The sequence below is a fragment of the Macaca fascicularis genome, chromosome 11 (assembly GCF_037993035.2).
Source record: "Macaca fascicularis isolate 582-1 chromosome 11, T2T-MFA8v1.1".
Classification (NCBI taxonomy): Eukaryota; Metazoa; Chordata; class Mammalia; order Primates; family Cercopithecidae; genus Macaca; species Macaca fascicularis.
This window is the reverse complement of record NC_088385.1, coordinates 124,134,679-124,162,586: the sequence shown is the minus strand read 5'-3', so window position 1 is coordinate 124,162,586 and position 27,908 is coordinate 124,134,679. Positions and strand designations below refer to the sequence as shown.

At 43.6% G+C, this 27,908-nt stretch overlaps 1 protein-coding gene across 9 annotated transcripts in view; it reads left to right on the top strand.

The window, feature by feature from the left end:
- Positions 1-2,681: 2,681 nt before the first annotated feature.
- Positions 2,682-27,908, top strand: part of FBXO21 (F-box protein 21) — a 50,039-nt gene continuing 24,812 nt past the window's right edge. For 7 of the 9 annotated variants that reach the window (XR_006690654.3, XR_010579610.2, XR_012420724.1 and 4 more), the window contains exons 1-8: positions 2,682-2,935; positions 3,784-3,919; positions 6,963-7,057; positions 16,660-16,781; positions 19,476-19,622; positions 19,936-20,072; positions 21,666-21,802; positions 27,170-27,349. Coding sequence is in view for 6 of the 9 variants with exons in the window: in XM_005572355.5 (XP_005572412.1) it covers positions 2,697-2,935; positions 3,784-3,919; positions 6,963-7,057; positions 16,660-16,781; positions 19,476-19,622; positions 19,936-20,072; positions 21,666-21,802; positions 27,170-27,349 (1,193 nt within the window). In the remaining 3 variants the exon portion in view is untranslated. The remainder of the gene's footprint in view (positions 2,936-3,783; positions 3,920-6,962; positions 7,058-16,659; positions 16,782-19,475; positions 19,623-19,935; positions 20,073-21,665; positions 21,803-27,169; positions 27,350-27,908) is intronic. The other 2 variants (XM_074007991.1, XM_074007990.1) reach the window with 1 other exon arrangement.

Here is a 27,908-nt window from a genome sequence, read left to right as displayed (position 1 = left end):
AGTTCATGTTTTACAGGAATGGATGAATGAGTAGCGCTTCCTAAGGCAGGAACTACTAAGAGAAGACAAGGTAAAGTAGAGAAGAAAGATCTTGAGTTCCCTCCTGGATAAGTTGAGTTTGAAGGGCCTAAAGGGAATGGCAGGTGAGCAGGCTAAGCCAGACTAGATCCCAGAGGAGCGGGTGGGGCAGGAGAGAGAAACGTGGATATTTCATTTGGATTTGGATCGTCATTTGAGTTGTGGACAGAGGCAAGACAGTGAAAGAAGAGGGCTTGCTGAGGCCCAAGATACCACAACATGTAACATCTGGGTGGTTGCAAAGAAGACGGAGAAGGTGCAGTCCCAGAGGTGAGAGGAGAACCGGGAGACGGTGGAGTCACAGAGACCTTGTCTTGTCTTGCTCTGTCGCCCAGGCTGGAGTGCAGTGGTGTAGTCACAGTTCACTGCAACCTTGAACTCCTAGGCTCAAGTGATCCTCCCACCTCAGCCTCCAGAGTAACTGGAACTACGGGTTTAAGCCACCATGCTGGTAAAATTCAATCATTTTAAAGAGAACAATTCAGTGGCATTTAGTATATTCCCAATGCTGTGCAACCACCACCACCACCTCTATCTAGTTCCAAAACATTTCCATCTCCCCAAAGTAAACCCATATCCAGGCGAGGCACGGTGGCTCACACCTGTAATCCCAGCACTTTGGGAGGCCGAGGCGGGTGGATCATGAGGTCAGGAGTTCAAGATCAGCCTTGCCAACATGGTGAAACTCTGTATCTACAAAAATACAAAAATTAGCCAGGCATGGTGGCATGCACCTGTAAGCTACTTGGGAGGCTGAGGCAGAAGAATCTCTTGAACCCTGGAGGCCAAAGTTGCAGGGAGCCGAGATCATGCCATTGCACTCCAGCTTGGGCGACAGAGAGAGACTCTGTCTCAAAAAACAAACAAACAAACAAAACCAATATCCAGTTGATTTCCAAGTTGCCGGGAGTACTTCATTGAAGCCTCCATGTACTAACAACAGATCCTTCTAAATGTAATTGGACTTTGAGGTCTCACCCCTGTATCCCCAGGGCACACAACACAGGGCTTTGGCACTGAACTAAACTTTTTTTTTTTTTTAATGTGCAGATCCTGAGACTACCCACCCAATCCTGAGTGATAATTCCTGCGTTGAAGACTCAAATCCAGGCTCTAGCACTTTTGTCTCTGTGACTTTGAACCAGTGACTGCCACCTGGAGGAACTTTACCTTTTCTGTAGAATAGGTATAACTGTGGTACCTATTGTGGGAGGTCAGACTATGCTCCCCCAAATATGAAGGACTGTTGAGCTGGAAACAATTAAGAAACCAGTACAGGAGAGCTCTCTGCCTGCCCTCTATTAGCCTAAAATCAGGGCACAGATTTGAGGATTATTACTCCCCTACGCTATCATAGAGGGCTTCCCATAGCACTCACTCAAGAATATTGTTATTATTACATCATATGGTTAAGATTACCGACAAGCAAAAGTCAAGCAGATCTGAAATACAGTCCAAGACAAGGGGCCGGGCGCGGTGGCTCACGCCTGTAATCCCAGCACTTTGGGAGGCTGAGGTGGGCGGATCATTTGAGGTCAGGAGTTCGAGACCAGCCTGAGCAACATGGTGAAACCCTGTCTCTACTAAAAATTCAAAAATTAGCCTGCCGTGGTGGCGGGCGCCTGTAATCCCAGCTACTAGGGAGGCTGAGGCAGGAGAATTGCTTGAACCAGGGAGGTGGAGGTTGAAGTGAGCCGAGATCGCGGCCACTGCACTCCAACCTGGGTGGCTCGTGAGACTCCGTCTCAAAAAAAAAAAAAAAAAGTAAAAATGCAAAAACTAGCTGGGTGTGGCGGCGCGCGCCTGTAATCCCATCCACTCGGGAGGCTGAGGCAAGACAATCGCTTGAAACCGGGAGGCAGAGGTTGTAGTGAGCCGAGATAGCGCCACTGCACTCCAACCTGGGCGAGAGCGAGACTCCGTCCCAAAGGAAAAAAAAAAAATCCAAGACAAGGGATCCTGAGCAAGTCCTCTCACTCTCCGAACCTCAGTTTCCCCGTCTGTAATATGTCGAGAAAGATAGTTCCTAGGGTAAATGAGGAAGGTTCAGTGCTCACAGAAAGCGCTCAGCACGCGTAAGAATAGATACCATTTTTGTTAATTTTAAACACTAATTACAGATAGCACCACTGCCCTCCAGCCTGGGCGAGAGCGAGACTCCGTCCGAAAGCGGAAAAAAAAAAAAATCCAAGTCAAGGGATCCTGAGCAAGCCCTCTCACTCTCCGAACCTCAGTTTCCCCGTTTGTAATATGAGGAGAAAGTTCGTAGGTTAATTGGGGAAGGTCCAATGCGCACAGAAAGTGCTCAGCACGCGTAAGAATAGATACCATTTTTATTTGTTAATTTTAAACATTAATTACGTTTAAAAGAATCAATGCTACTATTGTTGTCCCAGACTAGAGGCGGCTTGCGCTGCCGGCTCCAAGCACAGAGCGCAATTATGTCCTCCTTTTTCGGCGCTGCCACCCGCGCGGACCCCGGCTGATGCAGGGGAGGTGTGGCCCGCGGGTGGGCGGAGCGATCACACGACTCGCCCCCAAGACCAGTAGGCGGGGCCAGGCGGGGCTCCCCGACCCTCTCGCGCGCGCGCGCGCGCGGCCCCAGGTACGCGGACAAGATGGCGGCGGCAGCAGTCGACAGCGCGATGGAGGTGGTGCCGGCGCTACCGGAGGAGGCCGCGCCGGAGGTAGCGGGCCTCAGCTGCCTGGTCAACCTGCCGGGTGAGGTGCTGGAGTACATCCTGTGCTGCGGCTCGCTGACGGCCGCCGACATTGGCCGTGTCTCCAGCACCTGCCGGCGGCTGCGCGAGCTGTGCCAGAGCAGCGGGAAGGTGTGGAAGGAGCAGTTCCGGGTGAGGTGAGCCAGCAGCCCCGCGCCCCGGCTGCGCGCCCACCGCCCCGCGCCCCCCGGGGCCGGGCAGCCGCCCCGCTCGCTCCCCGCGGCCGCCCCGAGCGCGAACCCCACCCCGGACCCCTTCCCGCGGACAGACAGACAAAGGCCTCCAGGCCCCGGACCCTGCGGGGCCACGCCAGGCGGACCCCCGGGTCCCCAAATGGCGCATCTGTGAGCGCCTCGCAGCCGGGCCCTCGGTCAAGGGTGACGCTGGCGGCGGCGCGGCTCGTCCCTTTTGCGCGCTTCTTTTGTGCCCGACTCCGGGCTGAAATGTTTACATGGACCCAGTGATGCATCGATCGGGCGGGCGCAGCATCCCCGGGCTGGTTGTGGACGGCACAGATTTCAGCGTGGCCCCGGGATGAAATCTGGCCCTGCACACTCCCTCTGTGACCTTGGGGGGAGCGACTTCCCTTTTTTTGAGCCTCGTTCATAGACTTTGAGTGGTGGTGATCATTAGACCTTTCACCGTGGTTATTAAATTAGATGATCTGCGGGAGGCACGCACGCAGGGCCCCGGCTCCTAGGAGGCGCTCAATGAATACTCACTGTCATTGTCATTATTATTATTATTGTTATTACAACTGTCCCCATTTTAGAGATGGGGAATGGAGACATCATTCATGCCCCTATGCCAAGGTCACACCAGGAGTGAGTGAGTGAATGCCGGTGGGGTTTTGAACTAGGTCCCTCGCCGGGGTCCCTCTTACCACGGGACCCCGCTGCTGTCCCTGTTTCCAAGGCTGCCTTGGATTCGTGGCCGCCTGCCTTTGAGTCTCTGTAAAGCTGAGGGGGTGTTTCTCTCCTCGTAGGTGGCCTTCCCTTATGAAACACTACAGCCCCACCGACTACGTCAATTGGTTGGAAGAGTATAAAGTTCGGCAAAAAGCTGGGTTGGAAGCGCGGAAGATTGTAGCCTCGTTCTCAAAGAGGTTCTTTTCAGAGCACGTAAGGATCTGTTGATGTGGCTCTAAGCTTTGGCCTGCTGGTGTATGTGTCTGGGTCTGCAGGCATGAGCTCATCCAGCTCTTTTTCGTATCTCCCTTTTCAATGCTCTCACAATCCCTTACTCACTTAGATGGCTGCAAGAGTCATTGTGTCCTTTTCCTCCTATCCAACAACACGAAGCCATTTGTCTGTGCCAGCTTTACTTTTCTAAAGCCATAGAGAGAATGGGGGTGGAGGGAGCAGGGAGGGACCCACGCAGCACAATGTAGACGGAGTCCAGATCAGCATTATTTCTCAAGTGGGTTCAACGGATTTTGTTTGCAACCCCTGCGTTATTTGGGGAATCATCAATGATTGAACACTATAAATTTCTCCCGGTTGTTTTCCCAGAAGGGTTGACGAAATTAATGTGGTTCTTCTCTCTGGCTTTGCAGGTTCTAACCAGTAGTGAACTGCATTATTTGTTAAGGTAACAGAGGATTAAAAGCTACCTACAAATCAGAGTTACTAGTCCCTGAAATAAATTGTCTTTCATTCATTATCCCTGAAAAGTTTTTGTTTGCTTTTTTTTAATATTGCTGAAATACATGGTGGGTTTTTTGGTTTTTTTTTTTTCTTTCTTTCTTCAAAACGTCTCATGGAAGTTTCTTTTTTCTTTTTTTGAGACAGAGTCTTGTTTTGTCTCCCCGGCTGGAGTGCAGTGGCACAATCTCAGCTCACTGCAATCTCCTGCTCCTGGGCTCAAGCAATTCTCATGTCTCAGTCTCCCGAGTAGCCAGGACTACAGGCATGTGCCACCATACCTGGATAATTTTTGTATTTTTAGTAGAGCTGGGGTTTTACCATGTTGGTCAGGCTGGTCTTGAACTCCTGGCCTCAAGTGATCCGCTGGCCTCGGCAAACCAAAGTGTTGGGATTACAGGCGTATGCCAGGCCTCACGGAAGTTTCTGTATGTTCTCATCCCTTTTTGTAACTCTGGAAAATAATCCACACTAATGTTTTGAGTTCAACAAACTATTAGATATTTATTTCTGGTTGGGGTTCTAGAAATAGAGTGGATCTGATTTATTTCTCTTTTGTGTTTTACTAAAGACTCCTTTGGATTCTGTAATTTTATTTACTGTTAGTTAATGGAGTTCATAATTTGAAATGTTTTCAAGGCTTTTCAAGTTTTGAAAGGGAAAATTTGAACTTTGGACAAATTTGAATGTTTTCCCCTATGGAGAATACAAATAGACCTTCCTTAGTGTAATTGGTTTCTATAATTATTTATTAGTGTTAGAATAAACAAAATTTGTATTCTACTTTGGAGAAGCCATGCCCTGGCTAAAAGCATTCGTAATCACAAATTGTAAATGCTGATCTGAATGTGTTTGCACATACGTAGATTTTGGTACTAGCTATGTTTGGTGCAATTGGTCATGGACTATGAGCCTGCAACCTCCTCTAGTCCAGCTGGTTTTGTGTATGTTTTGAACAGTCTGTGCCTCTGTGTAATAATGATGGATTGTTGTGTTTTTTCCTCAGCTCCCCCTTTCCCTGTACCACTGCTTAATTAGAAGTATGTCAAGGACTTTGAACACAGCGGGAGCATACTTAACATTAATCTGTGGGTGGGTGATTGCTTTGGCCCAGGATCTTGGTGTTCCTGTGTTCTCGGAATGCACACAGGTTGACCTGAAATGTTCTGGCTACTTGCAAAAAGAAAACTGAGAGAAGCCATAGAATTTTAAACTGAGAAGATTTTTTTTTTTTTGAGACGGAGTTTCACTCTTGTTGCCCAGGCTGGAGTGCAATGGCGTGATCGCGGCTCACCGCAACCTCTGCCTCCCAGGTTCAAGTGATTTTCCTGCCTCAGCCTCCCGAGTAGCTGGGATTACTGGCATGCACCACTACGCCTGGCTAATTTTGTATTTTTAGTAGAGACGGGGTTTCTCCATGTTGGTCAGGCTGGTCTCGAACTCCTGACCTCAGGTGATCCGCCCACCTCAGCCTCCCAAAGTGCTGTGATTACAGGCGTGAGCCACCACGCCAGGCCTTAACTGAGAAAACCTTAAAGCCATTTGCACCTGAATTTACAGAGGAGAAAACATGCCCAGTGGATTACAGGAGCTGCCTGATCTACTAGGCTTACCTCCCGGGCCCTCTTCTCTTAGTTGAGTACAGCATAGACTATGTGAAGTAGTCATTAGGAGATTTTGTAGTTCTAGTCCTTGTTCAGGCTGGAGTGCAGTGGCGCGATCTCAGCTCACTGCAGCCTCTGCCTTCTGGGTTCAAGCGATTCTCCTGCCTCAGCCTCCTGAGTGGCTGGTATTACAGACGTGCACCACCATGCCTGGCTAATTTTGTATTTTTAGTAGAGAAAGGGTTTCCTCCATGTTGGTCAGGCTGGTCTCGAACTCCCGATCTCAGGTGATCTGCCTGCCTCGCCCTCCCAAAGTGCTGGGATTACAGGCATGAGCCATCACACCCAGCTGCTGCTGCTGCTTTTTTTTTTTTAGACGGAGTTTCATTCTTGTTGCCCAGGCTAGAGTGCAATGGCGCAATCTCAGCTCACTGTAACCTCTGCCTCCCGGGTTCAAGTGATTCTTCTGCCTCAGCCTCCCAAGTAGCTGGATTACAGGCATGCCTGGCTAATTTTGTATTTTTAGTAGAGACAGGGTTTCACCATGTTAATCAGGCTGGTCTCAAACTCCTTACCTCAGGTTATCCGCCTGCCCTGGCCTCCCAAAGTTCTGGGATTACAGTCAGGAACCACTGTGCCTGGCCAGAGCTAGTTTTCTTTACATTAGAACTCTGAGTTGTCAGTTTCAGAAATTCTAGTCTATGAAAACATAATTGATTGCAAATAACAAGAAGATCTCAGTAAATTATTGTTACTTTATGTTATTTTCTACCCATGACTGATAGTGCAAGGTAGTGTAGAATAACTGTTAGCACTGTCTTTAGTAGTGGACATCTTTATTTCAACTCAAATTTGTGAGAGTGACAGTTGCATCAATACTCATAATTGAGGCCTACTTGTATATGTCTTCTTCATAGGTTCCTTGTAATGGCTTCAGTGACATTGAGAACCTTGAAGGACCAGAGATTTTTTTTGAGGATGAACTGGTGTGTATCCTAAATATGGAAGGAAGGTAAGCCATAGCTTTAGCAGGGATTTGTTTGTTTTAATAAGTCCAGAATAAATCGCTGTAATTTCTGTGTGGCTAAACCCTGGAACATGTGATTCCAAATATTTCACGCCTGGTCATAGTTACAGTTTTGAAAAGTTCTGTGTATATTAGGTAGATACACCAAGACAATTGACATATAAAGAAACCTTACAAAAATCCTTTTGGAAAGAAAATGGAATTAATGTTTAGCTTTATTGTGGGTCAAATACTGTGCTCCAGACCCTTGTATCTGTTGTGTTGTTTAGAAACCTTCTGGTAATAGGCTGGGAACGGTGGCTCACGCCTGTAATCCCAGCACTTTGGGAGGCCGAAGCGGGTGGATCGTCTGAGGTCAGGAGTTCGAGACCAGCCTGGCCAACATGGTGAAACTCCATCTCTACTTAAAAAAATACAAAAAATTAGCTGGGTGTGGTGGTATGCACCTGTAATCCCAGCTACTCGGGAGGCTGAAGCAAGAGAATCACTTGAACCCAGGGGGCGGAGGTTGCAGTGAGCTGAGATCGTGTCATTGCACTCCAGACTGGGGGACAAGAGCGAGACTTCGTCTCAAAAAAAAGAAACCTTCTGGTAATAGAAATCATGCTTCCTTCATTATTACCTCTCCACTTACTACCAAATTTGCCTATCATGAATTGAATCTTTTAATTTAAAAATAATAATTTCTTAGGCATGTCTTAATGGATGATTTTTTACAATTTCTGAATTGTGGTACAAAATAATCTTACCTTGGTCTTTGAACACTGTAGGTCTTTGGGTGAGCCTTTCTTTTATCTTCCAGTCAGAAAACTGTGTACTAAGGGACTCACCTGATCAAGAAGAACCCCTTATTTCTTGGTTATTACTTAAAATTTCATATGCCTTTTATTTTCTGCTGTGAGGGTTAATTTCCAGTTTTTACCTGAAAGATGACTGGGCTTCCAGCCTAACTTGCCTGTGGAAAAGACTTTCTGCTCTAAAAGTTCTGAAAACTTTCTAGTGATGGAAGATAAGAATGCTAGTTTAACATCTTCCTTAAAAGGAATCTTTGCGAAATATCTCACAAACAAGGGATAAAATATTTCTGTTGTTTTTTAAAGGGGATTTAGGAGAGAGAAATATCTATCAGTGGAACAACTGTGGGTAGAGGTAAGATGTGTCACTATTCTAGGCCTTGGATGAGTTCAGATGCAGAGGTCATTTTTCCATTTCTATTTTGGTTTATCTATAAATGAATTGAAGTATGATCTAGTAGTCAGTATTGTGCAGTCTTCAAAATAAAAGCTGACTTGTGTTTTTTTAATGTGCATATGTACTTTTAAGTACATAAATGGAACCTCATACATACTTTGTTGGTTGTTTTGGTTTGATGTTTAGTACAGACTGGGTTTTTTTCTTATTTATGCTGTTTCCTTTTTCCTCCCTATTCCCTCTGTTTACATTGGCCTTTCCTGCCGCCACCTCTGTAATTCTTGATAACAGCCCAGGTTGCATTCTTCATGCTGGCTGACAGTGATGAGTATGGGAAGGGATCGTTATTGCACAAAATTGGGATCACATAATAGGTACTTTTCTATATTGTGTTTTCTCATTCAACAGTACGTTATGGAAATCCATCCCCTTCAGTGGGTAAAACATCAAAATCACTTTTGTTAATGTCTACTTACTCTTCTGTGGTGCGTTACATAATTTATTTACTTATTTTTATTTTTATTTTTTTGAGATGGAATTTCACTCTTGTTGCCCAGGCTGGAGTGTAGTGATACGATCTTGGCAACCTCTGCCTCCTGGGTCGAAGAGATTCTCCTGCTTCAGCCTCCCGAGTAGCTGGGATTACAGGTGCCTGCCACCACACCCGGCTAATTTTGTATTTTTAGTAGAGACGGTGTTTCATCATGTTGGTCAGGCTGGTCTCAAACTCCTGATATCAGGTGATCTGCCGGTCTCGGCCTCTCAAAGTGCTAAGATTATGGGCGTGAGCCACTGTGCCCGGCCTACATGATTTTCCTATAGATGGACAACCACTTTATTTTTCCATTTTGTGTCACTGTGAGGAGTGATGTTTCTAGGTAGTAGTCTTGGGAATGGGTTTCCCAGTTCAGACTATAGGTTGTTATTGAAAGACATAAAATAGGCCGGGCGCGGTGGCTCAAGCCTGTAATCCCAGCACTTTGGGAGGCCGAGACGGGCGGATCACAAGGTCAGGAGATCGAGACCATCCTGGCTAACACGGTGAAACCCCGTCTCTACTAAAAAATACAAAAAACTAGCCGGGCGAGGTGGCGGGCGCCTGTAGTCCCAGCTACTCGGGAGGCTGAGGCAGGAGAATGGCGTAAACCCGGGAGGCGGAGCTTGCAGTGAGCCGAGATCGCGCCACTGCACTCCAGCCTGGGCGACAGCGTGAGACTCCGTCTCAAAAAAAAAAAAAAAAAGAAAGAAAGACATAAAATAGATAACATGTCCTGGAATGTGAAGACTTACTGTCACAAAAAATGTCAGTTCTCCCCAAATTAATATATAAACCTAGTGTCATTCCAATTAGGATTCAAACAAAGTCTTTTTTTGGGGGGTGGTGAGCAGGGGGGGTTGTTTTGCTTTTTTCTTTTCTTTCATTTAGATGTCATAAAATATATACAGAAGACTAAATTCACAAGAAGAGCCAAAAAACAATCTTTTAGTAATCATAATGGGAAACTGGCATCACTAGATATTAGGCCATCTTAGAAAGCTACTTATAATCCAAACAGCACAGTAATTCAATAAAAATAGCTGCATCAGTAGCAGAGGATAATTGACAGATGCATCCCAGAATAAAAGATAATTTAATATATTTAAACTCAGAGGGAAAAAAATGGATTTTTAAAGAAATGGTACTGGACATAACTGAATATCCATCTGGAAGAAAGGAAAACGTGCATCATATGCAAACATTTTTCCAAAGGATTAAACAACTGAAATTTTTAAGTGATCACAGTGAACATTCCTTAAGAAAATAGGGAACTTCATGTAGTCTAGGGAGACCACCTTAACCAAGAATGACAATGCAGAGGCGGTGAAAGAGCAGACACTTCTATATGGCCAAGAGACCATGAATGAAGTCAGTAGAACTCAGGAGATACTGAAAAACGTGCAAAGGTTAGGAGGATGGCATTCACAGAAGAACAAATCCTAATGGCTAACAATCATGGAAAAAACCCTTTAATGCTCTGTTCAAAAAGTATTAAATAGGCCGGGCGCAGTGGCTCACGCCTGTAATCCCAGCACTTTGGGAAGCTGAGTCCGTGGATCATCTGAGGTCAGGAGTTCGAGACCAGCCTGGCCAACGTGGTGAAACCTTGTCTCTACAGAAAAATACAAAAATTAGCCGGACTTGGTAGCAGGCACCAATAATCCCAGCTACTCGGGAGGCTTAGGCAGGAGAATTGCTTGAACCCGGGAGGCGCGGGAGGTGGAGGTTGCAGTGAGCTGAGATCACACCATTGCATTCCAGCGTGGGCGACCAGAGTGAAACTCCGTCTCAAAAAAAAAATAGAAGTGTTAAACAACAGTGAAGTACTGCCATTTTACGTATCAGATTCCCAAAAGTGATGAAAATGCATATCCAGTAAAGACATATATTATAGTCTTTTTAGAAATAAATACGAATAGGTTACCCCTTGGCCCAACACATATATTTTGACCTTAAAAAAGGATTGTTTGTTTGTTTTAGAAACAGAGTCTCACTCTGTCACCCAGGCTGGAATGCCATGACACAATCATAGCTTACTGCAGAATCAAACCCCTGGGCTCAAGTGATCCTCCTGCCTTAGCCTCCCGTGTAGTTAGGACTACAGGCACTTGCCATTACACCTGGCTAATTTTTTCTATTTTTTGTATAGATGGAGTCTTGCTTTGTTGCCCAGGCAGGTATTAAACTCCTGGCCTCAGGCCGGGCGCGGTGGCTCAAGCCTGTAATCCCAGCACTTTGGGAGGCCGAGACGGGCGGATCACGAGTTCAGGAGATCGAGACCATCCTGGCTAACACGGTGAAACCCCGTCTCTACTAAAATACAAAAAAAAATTAGCCGGGCGAGGTGGCGGGCGCCTGTACTCCCAGCTACTCGGGAGGCTGAGGCAGGAGAATGGCGTGAACCCGGGAGGCGGGGCTTGCAGTGAGCTGAGATCCGGCCACTGCACTCCAGCCTGGGCAACAGAGCTAGACTCCGTCTCAAAAAAAAAAAAAAAAAAAAAAAAAAAAAAAAAAATAAACTCCTGGCCTCAGGAGATCTTCCCGGCCAGGCATGGTGGCTCACACCTGTAATCGCAGCATTTTGGGAGGCCGAGGCGGGTTGATCACTTGAGGTCAGTGATCCTGGCTACTCGGGAGGCTGAGACAGGAGAAGTGCTTGAAGCCAGGAGACTGAGGTTGCAGTAAGCCGAGATTGCGCCACTGCACTCCAGCCTGGGCGACAGACTTGGTCTCAAAAAAAAAAAAAAAAAGGATCCTTTTGCTTTGGCCTCCCAATGTGCTGGGATTACAGGTGTGAGCCACCATGCCCAGCCCTGTTTATTTTTTGAGACAGGGTTTCATCCTGTTGCCCAGGCTGGAGTACAGTGGTGCAATCATGGCTCACTGTAACTTGAACTCCTGGGTTCAAGGGATCCTCCGGCCTCAGCCTCCTGAGTAGCTAGGAATATAGGCATGTGCCATCATGCCTGGCTAATTTTTATTTGGTAGAGACAGTGTCTCACTATGTTGCCCAGGCTGGTCTTGAACTCTTGGCTTCAAGTGATCCTCCCACCTTGGCCTTCCAAAGTGCTAGGACTATAAGTGCGAGCCAACAAACAAATAAGATTGTTTTTAAATGATAGAATACCCCACATTTAAAAATATTTTGGGATATCAGTTTTCATGGAAGACCCTATTTGTATTCATTCCTGGCAAATGCTTGTGGTTTGGATATGGAAAGCATGGGAAGGAAAAAGTGTAGTTTCCATAAATACTAAAGCATCAGTTGGAAATCAGTTTGTGTTTATGATGTGCTATGTGGTCTTAAAAAAGAGGATGCCCTACAATAAAGATTAGAAACAGCATAGTAAAAGGGCATACACTGGGCCGGGCGTGCTGGCTCGTACCTGGAATCCCAGCACTTTGGGAGCCTGAGGCGGTCGGATCACCTGAGGCCAGGAGTTCGAGACCAGCCTGGCCAACGTGGAGAAACCTCGTCTTTACTGAAAATACAAAAAATTAGCCGGGCATGGCATGCCTGTAATCCCAGCTACTCAAGAGGCTAAAGCAAGAGAATTGCTTGAACCTGGGAGGCGGAGGTTGCAGTGAGCTGAGATTGTGCCACTGCACCCCACCCTGGGTGACAGAGTGAGACTCAGTCTCAAATAAATAGATAGATGGATTAGATAGATAGATAGATAGATAGATAGATAGATAGATAAATAAATGCATACGTTGTACCCGAGAAAAGTATCCCAGAATGACCAATACTGAGACATATTTTAGTAAAATTGCTGGATTTTAAAGACAGGAAAGTCCTTTGAGCATCCAAGCAAAAAAGATAAAGTCATTTATAAGGAAAAGAAAATGAGAATATCATCAGACTTTTCAACAGAATTTTTTATGCCAAAGGAAAAAATAACTTATTTAAGATACTCAATGATCTAAGGAAAATGTCAGCCAAGGATTTTTATATCCAGCCAAACTGACTTCCAGATATGAAGAGTACACACAAACTTAACAACTTACAAGAATTCAGTGACTTTTCAGTCCTTCCTGAGAAATCTCCTGGAAAATGAATTTCAAATGACCAAAAACCACTCCCCCCACCCCCGACCAAAAAAAAAAACAGAAAAACACGGGCAGTGAGCACTAAATATGTATTTGTCGATTTAAATTCAAATGAGGGTTCTAGGGAAGAAAGTATTGCATGTGTAATGTCTGTAAGACATGTCAGTATAAATACAATGCATCTGTTTAAATGAATGGACAGTGGGGGAGAACATATGCAAAATATTTACCTGTTTTCAGTAATCATAAAAGTGATGAGTAATCCCAGCACTTTGGGAGGCTGAGGTGGGCAGATCATGAGGTCAGGAGATTGAGACCATCCTGGCCAACATGGTGAAACCCCGTCTCTACTAAAATACTTAAAAAAAAAAATTAGCTTGGTGGGGTGACACTGTCTGTAATCCCAGCTACTTGGGAGGCTGAGGCAGGATAATAGCTTGAACCCGGTAGGTAGAGATTGCAGTGAGCCGAGATCACACCACTGCACTGCAGCCTGGCGACAGAGCGAGACTCCGTCTCAAAAGTGATAAGAACATTAGTCTTGTTATTCTGAGGGCTGGTGTGTGTGTATGAGAGAGAGCTTTGGAATGAAGTAAATGAATAACAATGTGATATTCTAATTTTATCACCTGTGATATCCTGGAGAAGCAGAATTCTCCCGGAATAAAGAAGACATAGATATAAGATAGAAGGTCAGAGCCATATATTTTTGAATTAGAAGTGTCAGTATGAACTCAAAAGATATTTTATGTTTAAATGCATGTAGGTGTATGTAAGTGCATGTGCATATGTACATGTACACACAAGTGCACATAAACACTAGGCTTCCTAGGTGTGTCCACTGAAAAGATCTAGAAACAATAACCAACCTAGTGGAATTGATCTTCCCTGGTATCCAGATTGTCATCTTGATACAACATTTTCCACAGAAGAAGCCAGGGTTTTTGAAGAAAGACTGGTTCTGTGTCCAATGCAAGGATTTTAAAAGATGAGCCTGGAGCATCCTGGAAACCTAACCAGATAGTAAGAAAACTGACACTACTTTATGTCGGAAGTATTGAGGAACCAATGTGAAGAGGCTTCCAGTGGCCAAAGATGTGACAGTTTGAGCATCAGTGTGGATAATAACAGGAATGGATTGAAATGCGTCGAATATGCTTAGCTCGATGAGTTCATAATCATACTAAAAACAATTGGTCACCTTTGAAGGATAAATAGAAACCCACATCATTATTTTGAAAAAAAAAATTGTAAATGGAAGATATCAGCATTTATCCTGCCTTTTCCATGGAGGTTTTTCCTTATAGAAGTATCACAGCTAATGAAATAAGAAGGGTTGGTTGAATTCTAATGTCACCACTTTGTAACGTCAAATGAATTAACAGATCAAGACATTGCATAGCAGTGCTGCTGACATCACAAAAGAGACACCCAGGCATTATTGCCTCCTGATGGGAGAATGCACTACCTTCTATGAAGTTGTCTTGCTAAATTAATGAAATCTGTATCTCATGTAGCCTCTACATCCAATTTACAGGTGATCAGAAGACAGAAGAACATGTTAAACTACATCATGTGGGTACAGTCAGCAAATTCCAGATGATGGGAAACTGCAGGTCTAACAACCCAGATTCTTCAACAAATAAATTGCAAGGGGAAAAAAAGATGGAGGAGGATCCTGTAGATTAAGAGATTTAAAAGACATCAAAACAGACTCGCCTGTTTAGGGATGCATATTTCATGGTAATACTAAAGAGAAAAGCAAGAAAGTGATAATCATAGAGGTGTGGTTTGTGATTATTGTTGAGGGGGGCCCCAGAGGGCTTCTTGGCTGTTTGCAAAGTTTTCTTTTTTCTTTCTTTTTTTTTTTTTTCAGACGAGTCTCCCTCTGTCGCCCAGGCTGGAGTGCAGTGGCACCATCTTGGCTCACTGCAAGCTCCGCCTCCCGGGTTCACCCCATTCTCCTGCCTCAGCCTCCCGAGTAGCTGGGACTGTAGGCGCCCACCACCACGCCCGGCCAATCTTTTGTATTTTTAGTAGAGATGGGGTGTCACTGTGTTAGCCAGGATGGTCTCGATCTCCTGACCTTGTGATCCGCCCGCCTCGGCCTCCCAAAATGCTGGGAATACAGGCGTGAGCCACCCACCGTGCTGGCCACAAAATTTTCTGTCTTGGCAAGAGTGGTAGATCCAGGAATGTGTCTTATAATGATTCATTAAGCTACTTGTTTGTTTCACACAATTTTCTAGACTGATGTGTTGTACAACTCAAAGATTAAAAAGTAGATAAAACATAGATCATTCTGCAGGTTTTCATTGACCTCCCTCAAGATTGGCAAGTTGTTTGTTTCTTCATGATGTCAGCCAGATAAGTTTCATCACTGTCTCTCTCCTATTTCTTATAATCCCCATATATATTTGGGATATGTGGTGAAGAATTTTATTCACTCAACAAGTGTTATGGAACATCTACTATGTGCCAAACGCTATTCTAGGCACTGGGGATACAGCAATGAACAACACACAAAAAAATCCCTGCCTTCATGGGGCTTATACTGTAGTGGGGGAGATAGGCACTAAGAAAAATAAGAAATTGGTTACATTAGAAAATGAAAAATGCTATAGAGAAATATAATCGGGGAAGAAGACGGGAATGGTGAGGTGGTGCCATTTAAAATAATGTAGGGGGCCTTACTCAAGGGGACATTTGAGTTGAAACCTAGGAGGAGGTGAGAACAGACTGCAGTCTCCGGGGAGAATGTACCAGGCAGAAGGAACAGGGCACTAAGGTGAGCACCCGCTGGAGAGTAAAGGAACAGCTGGAATGCTTGGGTGGCTGGACTGAGGGGGAGTGGCAGGAATTGGGGTCAGAGAGGTAATGGGGCGAGAGTTCAAGAGACCTTTTAGGTCCTCATTAGGACTGGGCTTTTTCTTGGAGCAAGGTGGGAAACCACTGGAGACTTGGAGTCGAGGATTGGGTGACATGACTGTACATGTTACTGGAGTGCTCTGGCTGCCGTATTGAGGATAGAATGGAGGGGCCAGGTCTGAAGCGGGAAGCCGAGGTAGGAGGATGTTGCTGCAACACAGAGAAATGCTGATGGTGGCGTGTGGGAGTAATTGGGAAGTGTGCACATTTTGGATGTAATTTGAAGATAGTACTGATAGCTTTGGCTGACAGGTCTCGAGTATGGCTTATGAGAGAAAGCAAGGCATCCAGTATGACTTGCAGGTTTTTGGCCTTACTAGAATGATGGAGATGCCTTGATCTGAGATGAGGGTGACTCTGGGAGGAGAAGAAAGATGAAGGTGCTCAGCTCTCTAAGCGGGATGTAGAGTAGATGGATAATAGTTGATATACAGGTCTGGAGTTCAAGAGAGAACTCTGGTCTGGAAAATAGGAGTTTTCATAATATGTGAAGCCATGAGGAACTCACTGTGGCAGTGAGTGCCCAGGCCCAAGTGGCCCAAGCAGGGGGACCAGCAAAGGATTCTAGATGCCTCCCCATCTTCTGAACCTTCCCCAGCTCAATTCCTTTTTCAGGCTGCTCTTCCATTTCCTTTTACCAAAGATACAGGCAAGTAAGTCTGAAGCCAGGCAGATAACTGTTCCTCCAATTTCAGTACAACTAATTTAGTATTATATTACAATTCAAAGACTGCTATCTACTTCCATTATAATTATTATAAGATAATGAACCAATCATATTTTTCTTGTTCAGCAAACTACATGGTATGTTAGTGTAATATAAAAAATAGATAACTGAAAATTTTCAAATCTTAATTCTTACTGACTTGTTTGTTTCCAGAAAAGCTTTGACCTGGAAATACTACGCGAAAAAAATTCTTTACTACCTGCGGCAACAGAAAATTTTAAATAATCTTAAGGCCTTTCTTCAGCAGCCAGATGACTATGAGTCATATCTTGAAGGTGGGTATTTTCCCATATATGTGGACAGTAGTATTTCTATAGGTAACTGATTAGTTTTTTAAGACCAGCAGAGGGAATCGTTGTGTTCCTTGTGGTAAAGTGGAAAAGTAAATCATGTTTCGTGGGCTTCTGCAGATTGGATTATAGGGCCTGACCAATGAGGTAGTTCAAACTATTAAATTTAGAGCTAAGATTTTATCAAAGTCCACTAAAGAAATAGTGTTTTTTAAAGATGCATCATTGGCTTAAAGTGTGAGAGTGATACTTTAGCTAACGAAGTAAATTCCTATTTTTCTGAGCTTTAAGACATAATTTCCAAATCAGAAGTAAATGTATCCAATTTTGTCTCCCTGTGACCTTCAGTAATCCCTTAACCTCCTGGGTTGGAGTTTATTGAGGACAGAATGTTCTTGGGCATCAGTGAGTCTGCTTGTCCATAATGAAAGGTGAGAAGGAAGAAGTTGAGTGGACAGGCAAGAAGAAAGGAGTGGAGAATCTTTTTGTTCTTATTAAGTTGAACAGGAACAAAGTGAGACTTCCATTTTTTTTAAATGATTTTGAATTCCTAAAATATTACACAAACATTCCCATACATTATGGTTATGAAATGTAAATATGACTGGTCATTTACTTTTATTCCCTACCTCTGGTGATTTACCAGATTGTTGATTTTTTTGCATTCCAGTGTATCTCATAGTCATGTTCCTATTTTGTTACTATTTTTAAAAAAAATTATGTATTTATTTTTAGAGACGGGGTCTTGCTGTGTCACCTGTGCTAGGTTCAAACTCCTGTGCTCAAGTGTCACCACACCTGGCTGGCTTCTATAACTAGTCTCATGCAGTCTATGGCTGCCTCTCCTGGCAACAACTTTCTGAGTAATACTTGATTTCATGAACATTATCCCCTCTTCCCTCCAAGTCAGCCAATATATCAGTGCCAGCCCAATTAGAAACCTAGCTTTCACCACTGCATGTGAAACCTGCAGTGTGGACAACTGATTTCCCTTTTATATTAAACCTCTACCTGCTTTTCATTGCCCTGCATGATCTGGTCCAGACCTATGCTCCGTACTCTCCAGGATGTCCCATTTGCTCCAGCCAGGCCATTGTCTAAACTGGTGCCCCACAAATACACCTGGCTTCACTTCCTCATTCATGATATCCCTCCTCCTCATAATCCCTCTTGAAAATCCTACTCCCCTCCATAATTCAGCTCAAGCCTCACTTCCATTAAATTTCCACTGACTACTTGGAGATTTTATTCACCTCAGAGATACAGCAGCATTTAATAGTAAACTGTCTTGCATTTTTTCTGTTTCCTGTGTGTACATTTTGTTTCTGTAACTAGTCCCTAAGCTTCATGTGTTGTGGTCCTTGTGTTAGGATCACTGTATACCCCACAATGCTTAGTGTAAATGCTTATCAAGTGTATGAAAACCTAGTATAATCCAAAAGGAAGTGAAACATCTCACCACCCTAGAATCCCCTCATTTGTATACTGGAGTTGAGAAGCATCCTATCTTCTGTTATTTCACAGTTAAGAGTAGTATATAAATATATATATATATATTTGTAGCTTATGTATGAAAACAAATACGCCTTTTTCATTTTCTAAATACAAAGTTATAATTTTCGAAGAACTTCCACATCAGTGTCATAAGCATTGGGAAGCCATTGGAAATTGTTTAGTAGTTGAGTGAATGACAGTTGACTCTCCAAGGTTCTGATCCTTGGTGAGTGACTAGAATAATGCTGATGCCATCAAAGAAGTCTGGGAATCATAGCATTAGGAAAGAACAGACTTCAGAAATGTGCAGCATAAACTGCTTCAGCCTCCAGGTAGGGAAGCTGGGGCCCATGGAGGCCCAGGAGCCAGTCCCTGGCTGGTGGCAACACTGGGACTGGAGTCGAGGTGTCTTGACACTCATTCAACTGCTTTCAGCTCTGGAGCATTGGTAAGGGGGTCCAGGTTCTGAGCTGGTCTGGGATCTCTTGAATTTAACGTGACTGGAGAGCTTCCCACGTAACGGTGTCCTTACCCAAATGATGCCGTTAGCCCTTCAGTCTCTGCTTCCAAAATTGCCTAAGACTGTGAAGAGGAGTGATTCTTAAGAGACTGTCTGCAGTGTGCTTTGTACAGCTTTTCAGCTGTACGTTCCCTGAGCATAATTTGTTATCTCATTGGAAAGTAGGGTTAGCTCCAGAGTCCATTTACTGTTCGCCCTTGAGAGGTGTAATCTGTTGAAATGGCACATCTGTCATGGAGGGCTTTCAGAAATTTTTTTTTTTCTAAAGGAACTGCCTTATACCATTAAGTTTTCAGAGTTGTTGGATTTGGAACCTATAAGAGCTAGGGAGAGAGAAGTAGCTTGAAAAGATCTCCTCGATGTCATTTACTTTTCTTTGTAATAGAATATGAGACTGTGCCATATACCATGCAGTTTTTTAGTCCATGACTTCTGAGAGAAGTTTGGTTTGTGTATTTATTTTTTTAAAAGTGTAAGCTACTTTGTTATGAAAATGTTTGTTGCTCCTTCTCAGTGTGTTAGCAGTAAGGTCCGCGGCCAAAACATGAAGCTTATCCAGTGGGATGGTGTAAAGAGCCATGTCCCAGGATGTCCAGGGTAAAATGCCAACCTAATAAGAAAAGGGTAACGTAAGAATTTATTCGGTAATTCTTGTTCATTTTCAGGTGCTGTATATATTGACCAGTACTGCAATCCTCTCTCCGATATCAGCCTCAAAGACATCCAGGCCCAAATTGACAGCATCGTAGAGCTCGTTTGCAAAACTCTTCGGGGCATAAACAGTCGCCACCCCAGCTTGGCCTTCAAGGCAGGTGTGGCATTGCTTTGGATCCAGCTGTATTTACGAAAGAAAATCTAGAGGAATTGGTTACTTTGAGTTGAGAGATTTGTTAGTGTGCTCCCATTATGTCACGAAAAAGTGATAAAATGATGTGACCACGTGTTTACGTGGTTGAAGTGTTGAACCTAAAACAGTTCAAATACATACTGCCTTCTGCTTCCTAGATTGGCAACACTTGATTAATATTGCTAGGCCATTACCAATGTCTTCATCTTGTGGGTAGTTTGGGGCACCTGTCACAACCTTATTTGTGCTTGGGTCCAGAGTAGATCTCTGTGTTTCAGGTGAATCATCCATGATAATGGAAATAGAACTCCAGAGCCAGGTGCTGGATGCCATGAACTATGTCCTTTACGACCAACTGAAGTTCAAGGGGAATCGAATGGATTACTATAATGCCCTAAACTTATATATGCATCAGGTAAATATAGGTACATAGTATATTACCATAGTAATATAGGTATAGTAATTTTATTTTCTTTTTTTAGAGACAGGGTCTTGCTCTGTTGCTCAGGCTGGAATGCAGTGGCGCAATCATAGCTTACTGCAGCCTCAAGCTCCTGGGTTCAAGCGATCCTGCCGCATCACCCTCCTGAGAAGCTCGGACTATGTGCCACCATACCGGCTAATTTTTTATTTTTTGTACAGATGAGGTCTTGCTGTGTTGCCCAGCCTGGTCTCAAACTCCTGGCCTCAAGTGATCCTCCCGCCTTGGCCTCCCAAAGCGCTGGGATTATAGGTGTGAGCCACTGTGCCCATCCTATATGTATTTTTTTAAGCTTCTGTCTGATAGACCGTACATTCTTGAAGGCCAGTACCATGCCTTCCATCTCTGAGTGCTCAATGAAACTTATTTTTCCTTCTGCTTTAAGGATATTGTTGTGGAGTTTGTCTGTTTTCTCGTAGAGTATCCTCCATATGCAAACGCTTGAGATAGATTTTTGACTAAAAGTAGATATTCTCTGACTCTTCTTTGGTCGGTTTGTATCTCATGACACTAAACTGTGGAACTAATCAGGGTCCTCTTTTTGCACTGGCCTCTAGCCATTTTGGGGAACCTGTGGCCCAGCTGTGTCAAGTTTGCATCTGTTATATTTATTTTTTATTTGCTTTCTGCCTAGTTCTATTTTCATATTTATTTTGTTGCCCTATCTGCTACTTTTATTTTGCTATATTGTACACGCTTTTCCTTGAAACAGTTTTAAATTCTTTCTGGAAAAAGGAGGGCCTAAATCAGGGCTTGACCATCTTTTCCTATAAAAGGCTAGGCAGTAACTTATTTCAGCTTTGGCCAGGTGTGGTGGCTCACGCTGCAATCCCAGCAGTTTGGGAGGCCAAGGTGGGTGGATCACCTGAGGTCAGGAGTTCGAGACCAGCCTGGCCAACATGGTGAAACCCCGTTTCTACTAAAAATAGAAAAAAAATTAGCCAGGCGTGGTGGTTGCCTGTAATCCCAGCTACTTGGGAGGCAGAGGCAAGAGAATCGCCTGAACATGGCAGGTTGCAGTGAGCCAAGACTGTGCCATTGCACTCCAGTCTGGGCAACAGAGTGGGACTCCATCTCAAAACAACAACAACAACAAAAAATTATTTCAGCTTTGAGGGCCATGTGGTCTCTGTTGTTAACCACCAAGTTCTGCCACTGTGGTGTAAAAGGAGGCACAGATAATGTAAAAACAGCTGAATGTGGCTGTGTCCAACAAAACTGTATATATGGTCATTGAAATTTGAATTTCATGTTACTTTCATATGTCCTTGAATAGTATTAACTATTTTTTCAAACATTGAAAAACAAAACTTTTTCTTACACAAGCTGTACAAAAATAGCCGGTGGACCGGAATTGCCATGGACTATAGTTTACCGACCCCTGACCTAAATAAGTGAAATACTCACTTAAGCCTCACAAATGAGCATCATGCCCAATGCAAAATAGGTGCCTAATGAGAATGTTTATTGAAAGAATGAGAATGTATAGTTCATCCCAGTGAAGTAAAAGCATTTTTTCTGCTTTAGGTTTTGATTCGCAGAACAGGAATCCCAATCAGCATGTCTCTGCTCTATTTGACGATTGCTCGGCAGTTGGGAGTCCCACTGGAGCCTGTCAACTTCCCAAGTCACTTCTTACTAAGGTGGTGCCAAGGCGCAGAAGGGTGAGCATCTGTGACTCATTATCTGTGGTCCTGAAGATTCGATCCCTCTGTGCTGAGAGGCAGTCTGATTTTCAACATCAAGTTGGGTGTTACCACCCAGGTTAAAAACGGGACTAGGGTGGTGATGGAACTGTTTTGTTTCCTGGCTGTATCAGTGTCAGTATTCTGGTTGTGTTATTATACTATAACAGTTAGGATGGTACCATCAGGGGAGACTGGGAAAAGGGTTCTCTGGATCTTTCTGTATTTATTAAAACTGCATGTGTGAATCTACAGTTAACTCGAAAAGTTTAATTTTAAAAAATAAGACTCTGACTTCAGGGTCTTATGTGGTTCTCAGAGTCCCTTTGTTTCAAAGCAGATCAGATCAAAGAGTTCTTAAAGAAATTATTTCTTTTTATTCTTCTGTAAAATCTCCCTCTTTGTCCCACATGAGTGGGAGAGGAAGAGAGGAAGGGAGGGAAAGAAAGCTGGGGAGATGGAACAGGGTGGCCATGTTCCCCTTCAGGCAAGGTTGGTGACTGATGAGAATTTTAGAGACCTGGTTACTGAGTACTGTTTTGTTCTTTTTTAAACCTAGTGCTCTGTAGGGCAAACAGCTCCTTTTCAGTTATAGTCTAGCTTTTCTGAAAGAAATAGTTCAACAGATGGAAATATATTCTCATTAAATCTACAATTTAGGGGAAAAGAAAAAAGTTATTTACCTATGTCCTGATCTTTGAAACTCTGTCTTAATGATTAACTCTGAAACCCTTTAGTGATGAATTGTGTGATAGAAAGTACTAGAGCTTTGAAGTCAAACTGGGTTCAAACTTTACCTTCCTCTGAGGAGGCCTCAGTTTCTTCCTTGGTAAAATGGATTAATGTTTTTTATAAAGCAGCTTGGAAGATTAAATGAGATTATCCAGTATATTATATACCCAGGAGAGTTTCTGATGTGGCATAGCAAAAAAGTACAATTGATCTCTGTTCCTACCTCTTAGTTTAAGAAATAAAACATTACATATTTAGTTGAAGCCTCCCAGGTACTCTTCCTCATCCCTTTCTCCTCTCCAGAGCTAACCACCAGTTTGAAAGTGTTTGTTATTTCTTTTTTCTTTTTTTTTTGAGACAGGGTCTGGCTGTGCCACCCAGGCTAGGGTGCATTGGCACAATCTTGGCTTACTGCACCCTCCATCTCCTGGACTCAAGCCATCCTCCCACCTCAACCTCCCTAGTAGCTGGGACCACAGGCATGCACCACCACAACCTGGCTAATTTTTTTGTAGAGACAGGGTCTCACCATGTTGCCCAGGCTAGTCTTGAACTCCTGAGCTCAAGTGATCGGCCTGCCTCAGCCTCCCAAAGTGTTGCGATTATAGGCATGAGCCACCACGCCTGGCCATGTTTATTTCCATGAAAATGTTTATGGTTCATTACTTCTGTATGTTGCATTAAATAACTGCAGGCTTCCCTTGTGTTCCAGATAATGTGTTTCTGAGGATGTACTGAATGGTTTAATTTTTGGATAGTGGGGACCCAATTTCCATTATTTTAAGTGGAAAAAATGATTTTTCGTCCCATTCCCTTTCTCCAAATAACCCAACCAATCTTCCCAGGTATCTCCGAAATATTCTTAAATGCCTATGTAATAATGCACCAAAGATTTCTGTACAATATAAAACATTTAAAACACCAATTGCCATGTCATTTGCCATGATAACTTACTACAGGGTAGGATTGTATGCAGTTAACATCATTTTTCCTTCTTGGGCTACAGTGGACATATACTGTAATGCAAATGAACAAGGAAATAATTTAATACCCCCCCGACATGTGACAGAAACTAGCACTGAGCCCCATAAGGGACTCAGCCCTCAGGGACACGGCAGGAGCTTCTGGGCTATACGGCCCTTTCTCTCTTTTTCTCTGCTCTTTGCCTTTGGCCACTTTGCTCTGTCCCTGTACCAGGACCGTATTTTCTTAAGCACTGCAACTTTATAATTATCCCTGATATCTGAAAGGATGAGACTCCAGCTAGTTCTTCAAAATTGCCTTGGCTGTTTCTAGCTTTTGCTCTCCATATTGATTTAGAATCAATTTTGTCAGGTTCTTTGGAACCCCTTTGTGTCTGTTGATTGGAGCCAGGGATTACTTTGAATTGGAGTTCTAGATTAACAGGAGGACATTGCCAGTGTCTCGCTATCAGTCTTATTATGAACATGGACCACTCTGTTTGTTTGGGTTGTCATTACTGGCCTTAAAAAGATTTTATCTTTTTCTTCATCAAGCTAGCATCTTGTTAGATTTATTGTTAGGTACCTTCCTTTTTTTTTTTTTTTGCAGTTGTAAATGGTAATTTTTAAGATTACATTTTTTAAGTATTAATGGTATGCAGAGATATGCTTGCTATCTAGATACAGTTTTGATTTTCAGTGCCTTGGCTGAATAAATCATTGGTGCTAATAATTTGTCCATTCCTGGCTGTTCTCTGTGGATAATCATAGTATCTGTGAATAGTGACAGTTTGGTTTCTTCTTTTTATAACTCCTATATATCTGTTTCTTTTTCTTTCATTACTCTGCTAGCTAGATCTTTTTGTACAAAGTTGAATAAAAACAAAGATAGCAGGGACTCTTGCCTTGGGTATGACTTTAAATGGAATGCTTTTAAAATTTCAAAGCCAGGCACGGTGACGCACGCCTGTAGTCCCAGCTGCTTGGAAGGGTGAGGTGGGAGGATTGATTGAGCCCAGTAGTTCAAGGCCAGCTTGGGCAACATAGCAAGACCCTGTATCAGAAAAAGAAAACAAAAATTCACCATCAGGCATGCTGTTGGGAGCAGTTAGGGATTATGAAAGCTACCATCTACATTCCTACTTTGCTAAGTTTTCTTACTATCTAGGCATTAGATTTTTTTTGTATTTTCAGAATTCTTTTTCTGTGTCTACACGTATAAGGTTTTTCTCTTTTAGTTTATATGTTTAGAAATAGATTTTTTTGTTGTTGTAATAGAAGTTCTCTTTTTTAACTTTTGAGGTCTGGTGTACATGTGCAAGTTTGTTACATAGGTAAACTTGTGTTATGGGGGTTTGTTGTGCAGATTATTTCATGCAGGTATTAAGCCTAGTTCCCATTAGTTATTTTCCCTGATCCTCTCCCACCGCCCACCCTCCGATAGGCCCCAGTGTGTGTTGTTCCACTCTGGGTCCGTGTGTTCTCATCACTTAGTTCCCACTTACAAGTGAGAGCATGCAATATTTGGTTTTCTGTTCCTGTGTTAGTTTGCTAAGGATGATGGCTTCTAGCTCCATCCACGTCCCTGCAAAGGACATGATCTTGTTCTTTTTTGTGGCTGCATAGTATTCCATAGTATATATGTATCATATTTTCTTTATCTACTCTATCACTGATGGGCATTTAGGTTGATTCCATGTCTTTGCTATTGTGAATAGTGCTTCAATGAGCATATGTGTGCACGTGACTTTATAATAGAATGACTTATACTCCTTTGGGTATATACGCAGTAATGGGATTGCTGGGTCAAATGCTTTAGCTGTCTTCAGACCTTTGAGGAATCATCACACTCTTCCACATGGTTGAACTGATTTACACTCCCACTAACAGTGTATAAGCATTCCTTTTTCTCCACAACCTTCCCAGCATCTGTTACAAAATAGATTTTTGCATATTTAACTCTCCTTCCATTGTTGCAGCACATCTAACTTAATCACTTATTTGTAAAATACATTGCTGCATTTGATTTACTCATGTTTTATCCAGGATTTTTGCATTTATGATAGCTCATAAATGATCTTGGCCTAGAAATTTTTGTACATTTGTCCTTAGGAAGTTTTAGCCTCATAAAAACAGTTGAAGAGTTCCTTGTTTCTAGAACATTTATATAATTCTTTTTTTTTTGTACTTTCCTCATAGGTTTATTTATTTTATTTTTGTTTTTTATTTTTTTGAGATGGAGTCTCACTCTGTCGCCCAGGCTGGAGTGTAGTGGTGCAATCTCAGCTCACTATAACCTCTGCCTCCTGGGTTCAAGTGATTCTCCTGCCTCAGCCTCCCAAGTAGCTGAGATTTCAGGCACACACCACCATGCCTGGCTAATTTTTGTATTTTTAGTAGAGACGGGGTTTTACCATGTTGGCCAGGATGGTCTCGATCTATTGACCTCGTGATCTGCCTGCCTCAGCCTCCCAAAGTGCTGGGATTACAGGCGTGAGCCACTGCACCCAGCCATATAATTCTTATATCTTTGCTAAGGGTAGGTTATAAATATAACTCAAGGAGGAAATTCGATTGGACTTTTTTAGCAGCCAAAGAGAGGAATATGCTGATTTGTAGTGGGCTTGAAATATAAGATGAAACAATAGCTCATAAGAAACACAAGTATCTCTGAAACAGAGCCACCTGAATCCCGTCCATGAGTCCTCGCAGAGAGTGGGCCTGGCAGTTCGGTGAGAGCTTGCATCATGTGACCACTGCTCAGCATTGTGCTCAGCAAGGGCCAACCCCAGCATGCTAGTGCAGGTCACAGAAGGCAGGCCTACAAGAGGAGCTGTGTGATCGAGGCGAGGGGCACAGCTCTCTGTGCTCTAGCGCAGGGTTCCCAGCCCAAGGCTGTGATGGGCTCAGCAGGTCTCTGACCACCTCAGTGTATCAGCAGAACTGATGGCCGAATCCTTCTGGTGTGAGGTGCTGTAACTTTCTTTTTTTTGAGACAGAGTCTCGCTCTGTTGCTCAGGCTGGAGTGCAGTGGCGTGATCTCAGCTCACTGCAGGCTCCAGCTCCCAGGTTCACGCCATTCTCCTGCCCCTCAGCCTCCCAAGTAGCTGGGACTACAGGCGCATGCCACCACAGCTGGCTAATTTTTTGTATTTTTAGTAGAAACGGGGTTTCACTGTGTTAGCCAGGATGTTAGTCACGATCTCCTGACTGTTTGATCCGCCCGCCTTGGCCTCCCAAAGTCCTGGGATTACAGGCGTGAGCCACCACGCCCAGCTGAGGTGCTGTAACTTTCATCAGATCATCCAGGGCCCAGGATCCACAGATTGTTACCTGCTGCTAATCTATGGAATTAACAGACTGCCTCAGGCATTCCATGAATCATTATCTTAGCCGAACTTGTAGATACTCCTGGCAGTGAGTTGCTATTAGATGACATACATCGGTGCTGTTTCTTAAATGTCAGTGTGCTGTGGTCTTGACAGAGCAGAGCTTGTACAAAGGGGTCAGATTTTAAACTTGGACAAGACATTCATATTTTAAGTAGAAATGTTATGGTCTCAACCTTCAGCCCATGATGTGAGCTACTTATTGTGGAGACTTAAAATAATGAGTTGTTCAGCTCTCATCTGATATTTGGCTCTTTGGATAGGGCGACCCTGGACATCTTTGACTACATCTACATAGATGCTTTTGGGAAAGGCAAGCAGCTGACAGTGAAAGAATGCGAGTACTTGATCGGCCAGCACGTGACTGCGGCACTGTATGGTGTGGTCAATGTCAAGAAGGTGTTACAGAGAATGGTGGGAAACCTGTTAAGCCTGGGGAAGCGGTAAGGTTTTCTTGGTTTTCTAGTATTTCTGCAGAGCACATGTCTTTAGAAGCTTGAATTGTGTTTGAGATGTGCCAAGTGACTTTTCTTTGAGATCTTTGCAGTAGGCACTGACAAGTTCTCTTTGCGAGTACTGAAAGCATTCTTCAGTAACAAGAATATCTTAGACTGGGAAATATTATTTTTCAAGGGCAAGATCTTCTCGTATCCAAATGCTTTGCCATCTTTTAATTTATACCTTCCTATCATTAGATAAGAAAACAAAAATATGAAACTGTCTTGTTTCTAAGTCCAAGGAAATTTGTCCTATAGGGAAAGTAGAAAGTTGTAGGCTGTATATTATAGTAATAGTTTTCTGTCTAATGACATAATTCTTTTTTTAATAGACTATTTTTTAGAGCAGTTTTAGGCCAACTGCAAAATTGAGCAGAAAGTACAGAGAGTTCCCATATCCTCCCTGCCCTACACATGCACAGCCTCCGTCACTGTCAGCATCCACACCAGAGCGGTGCATTTGTTGCAGCCAGTGAACCTGCACTGACACATCATTATCACCAAG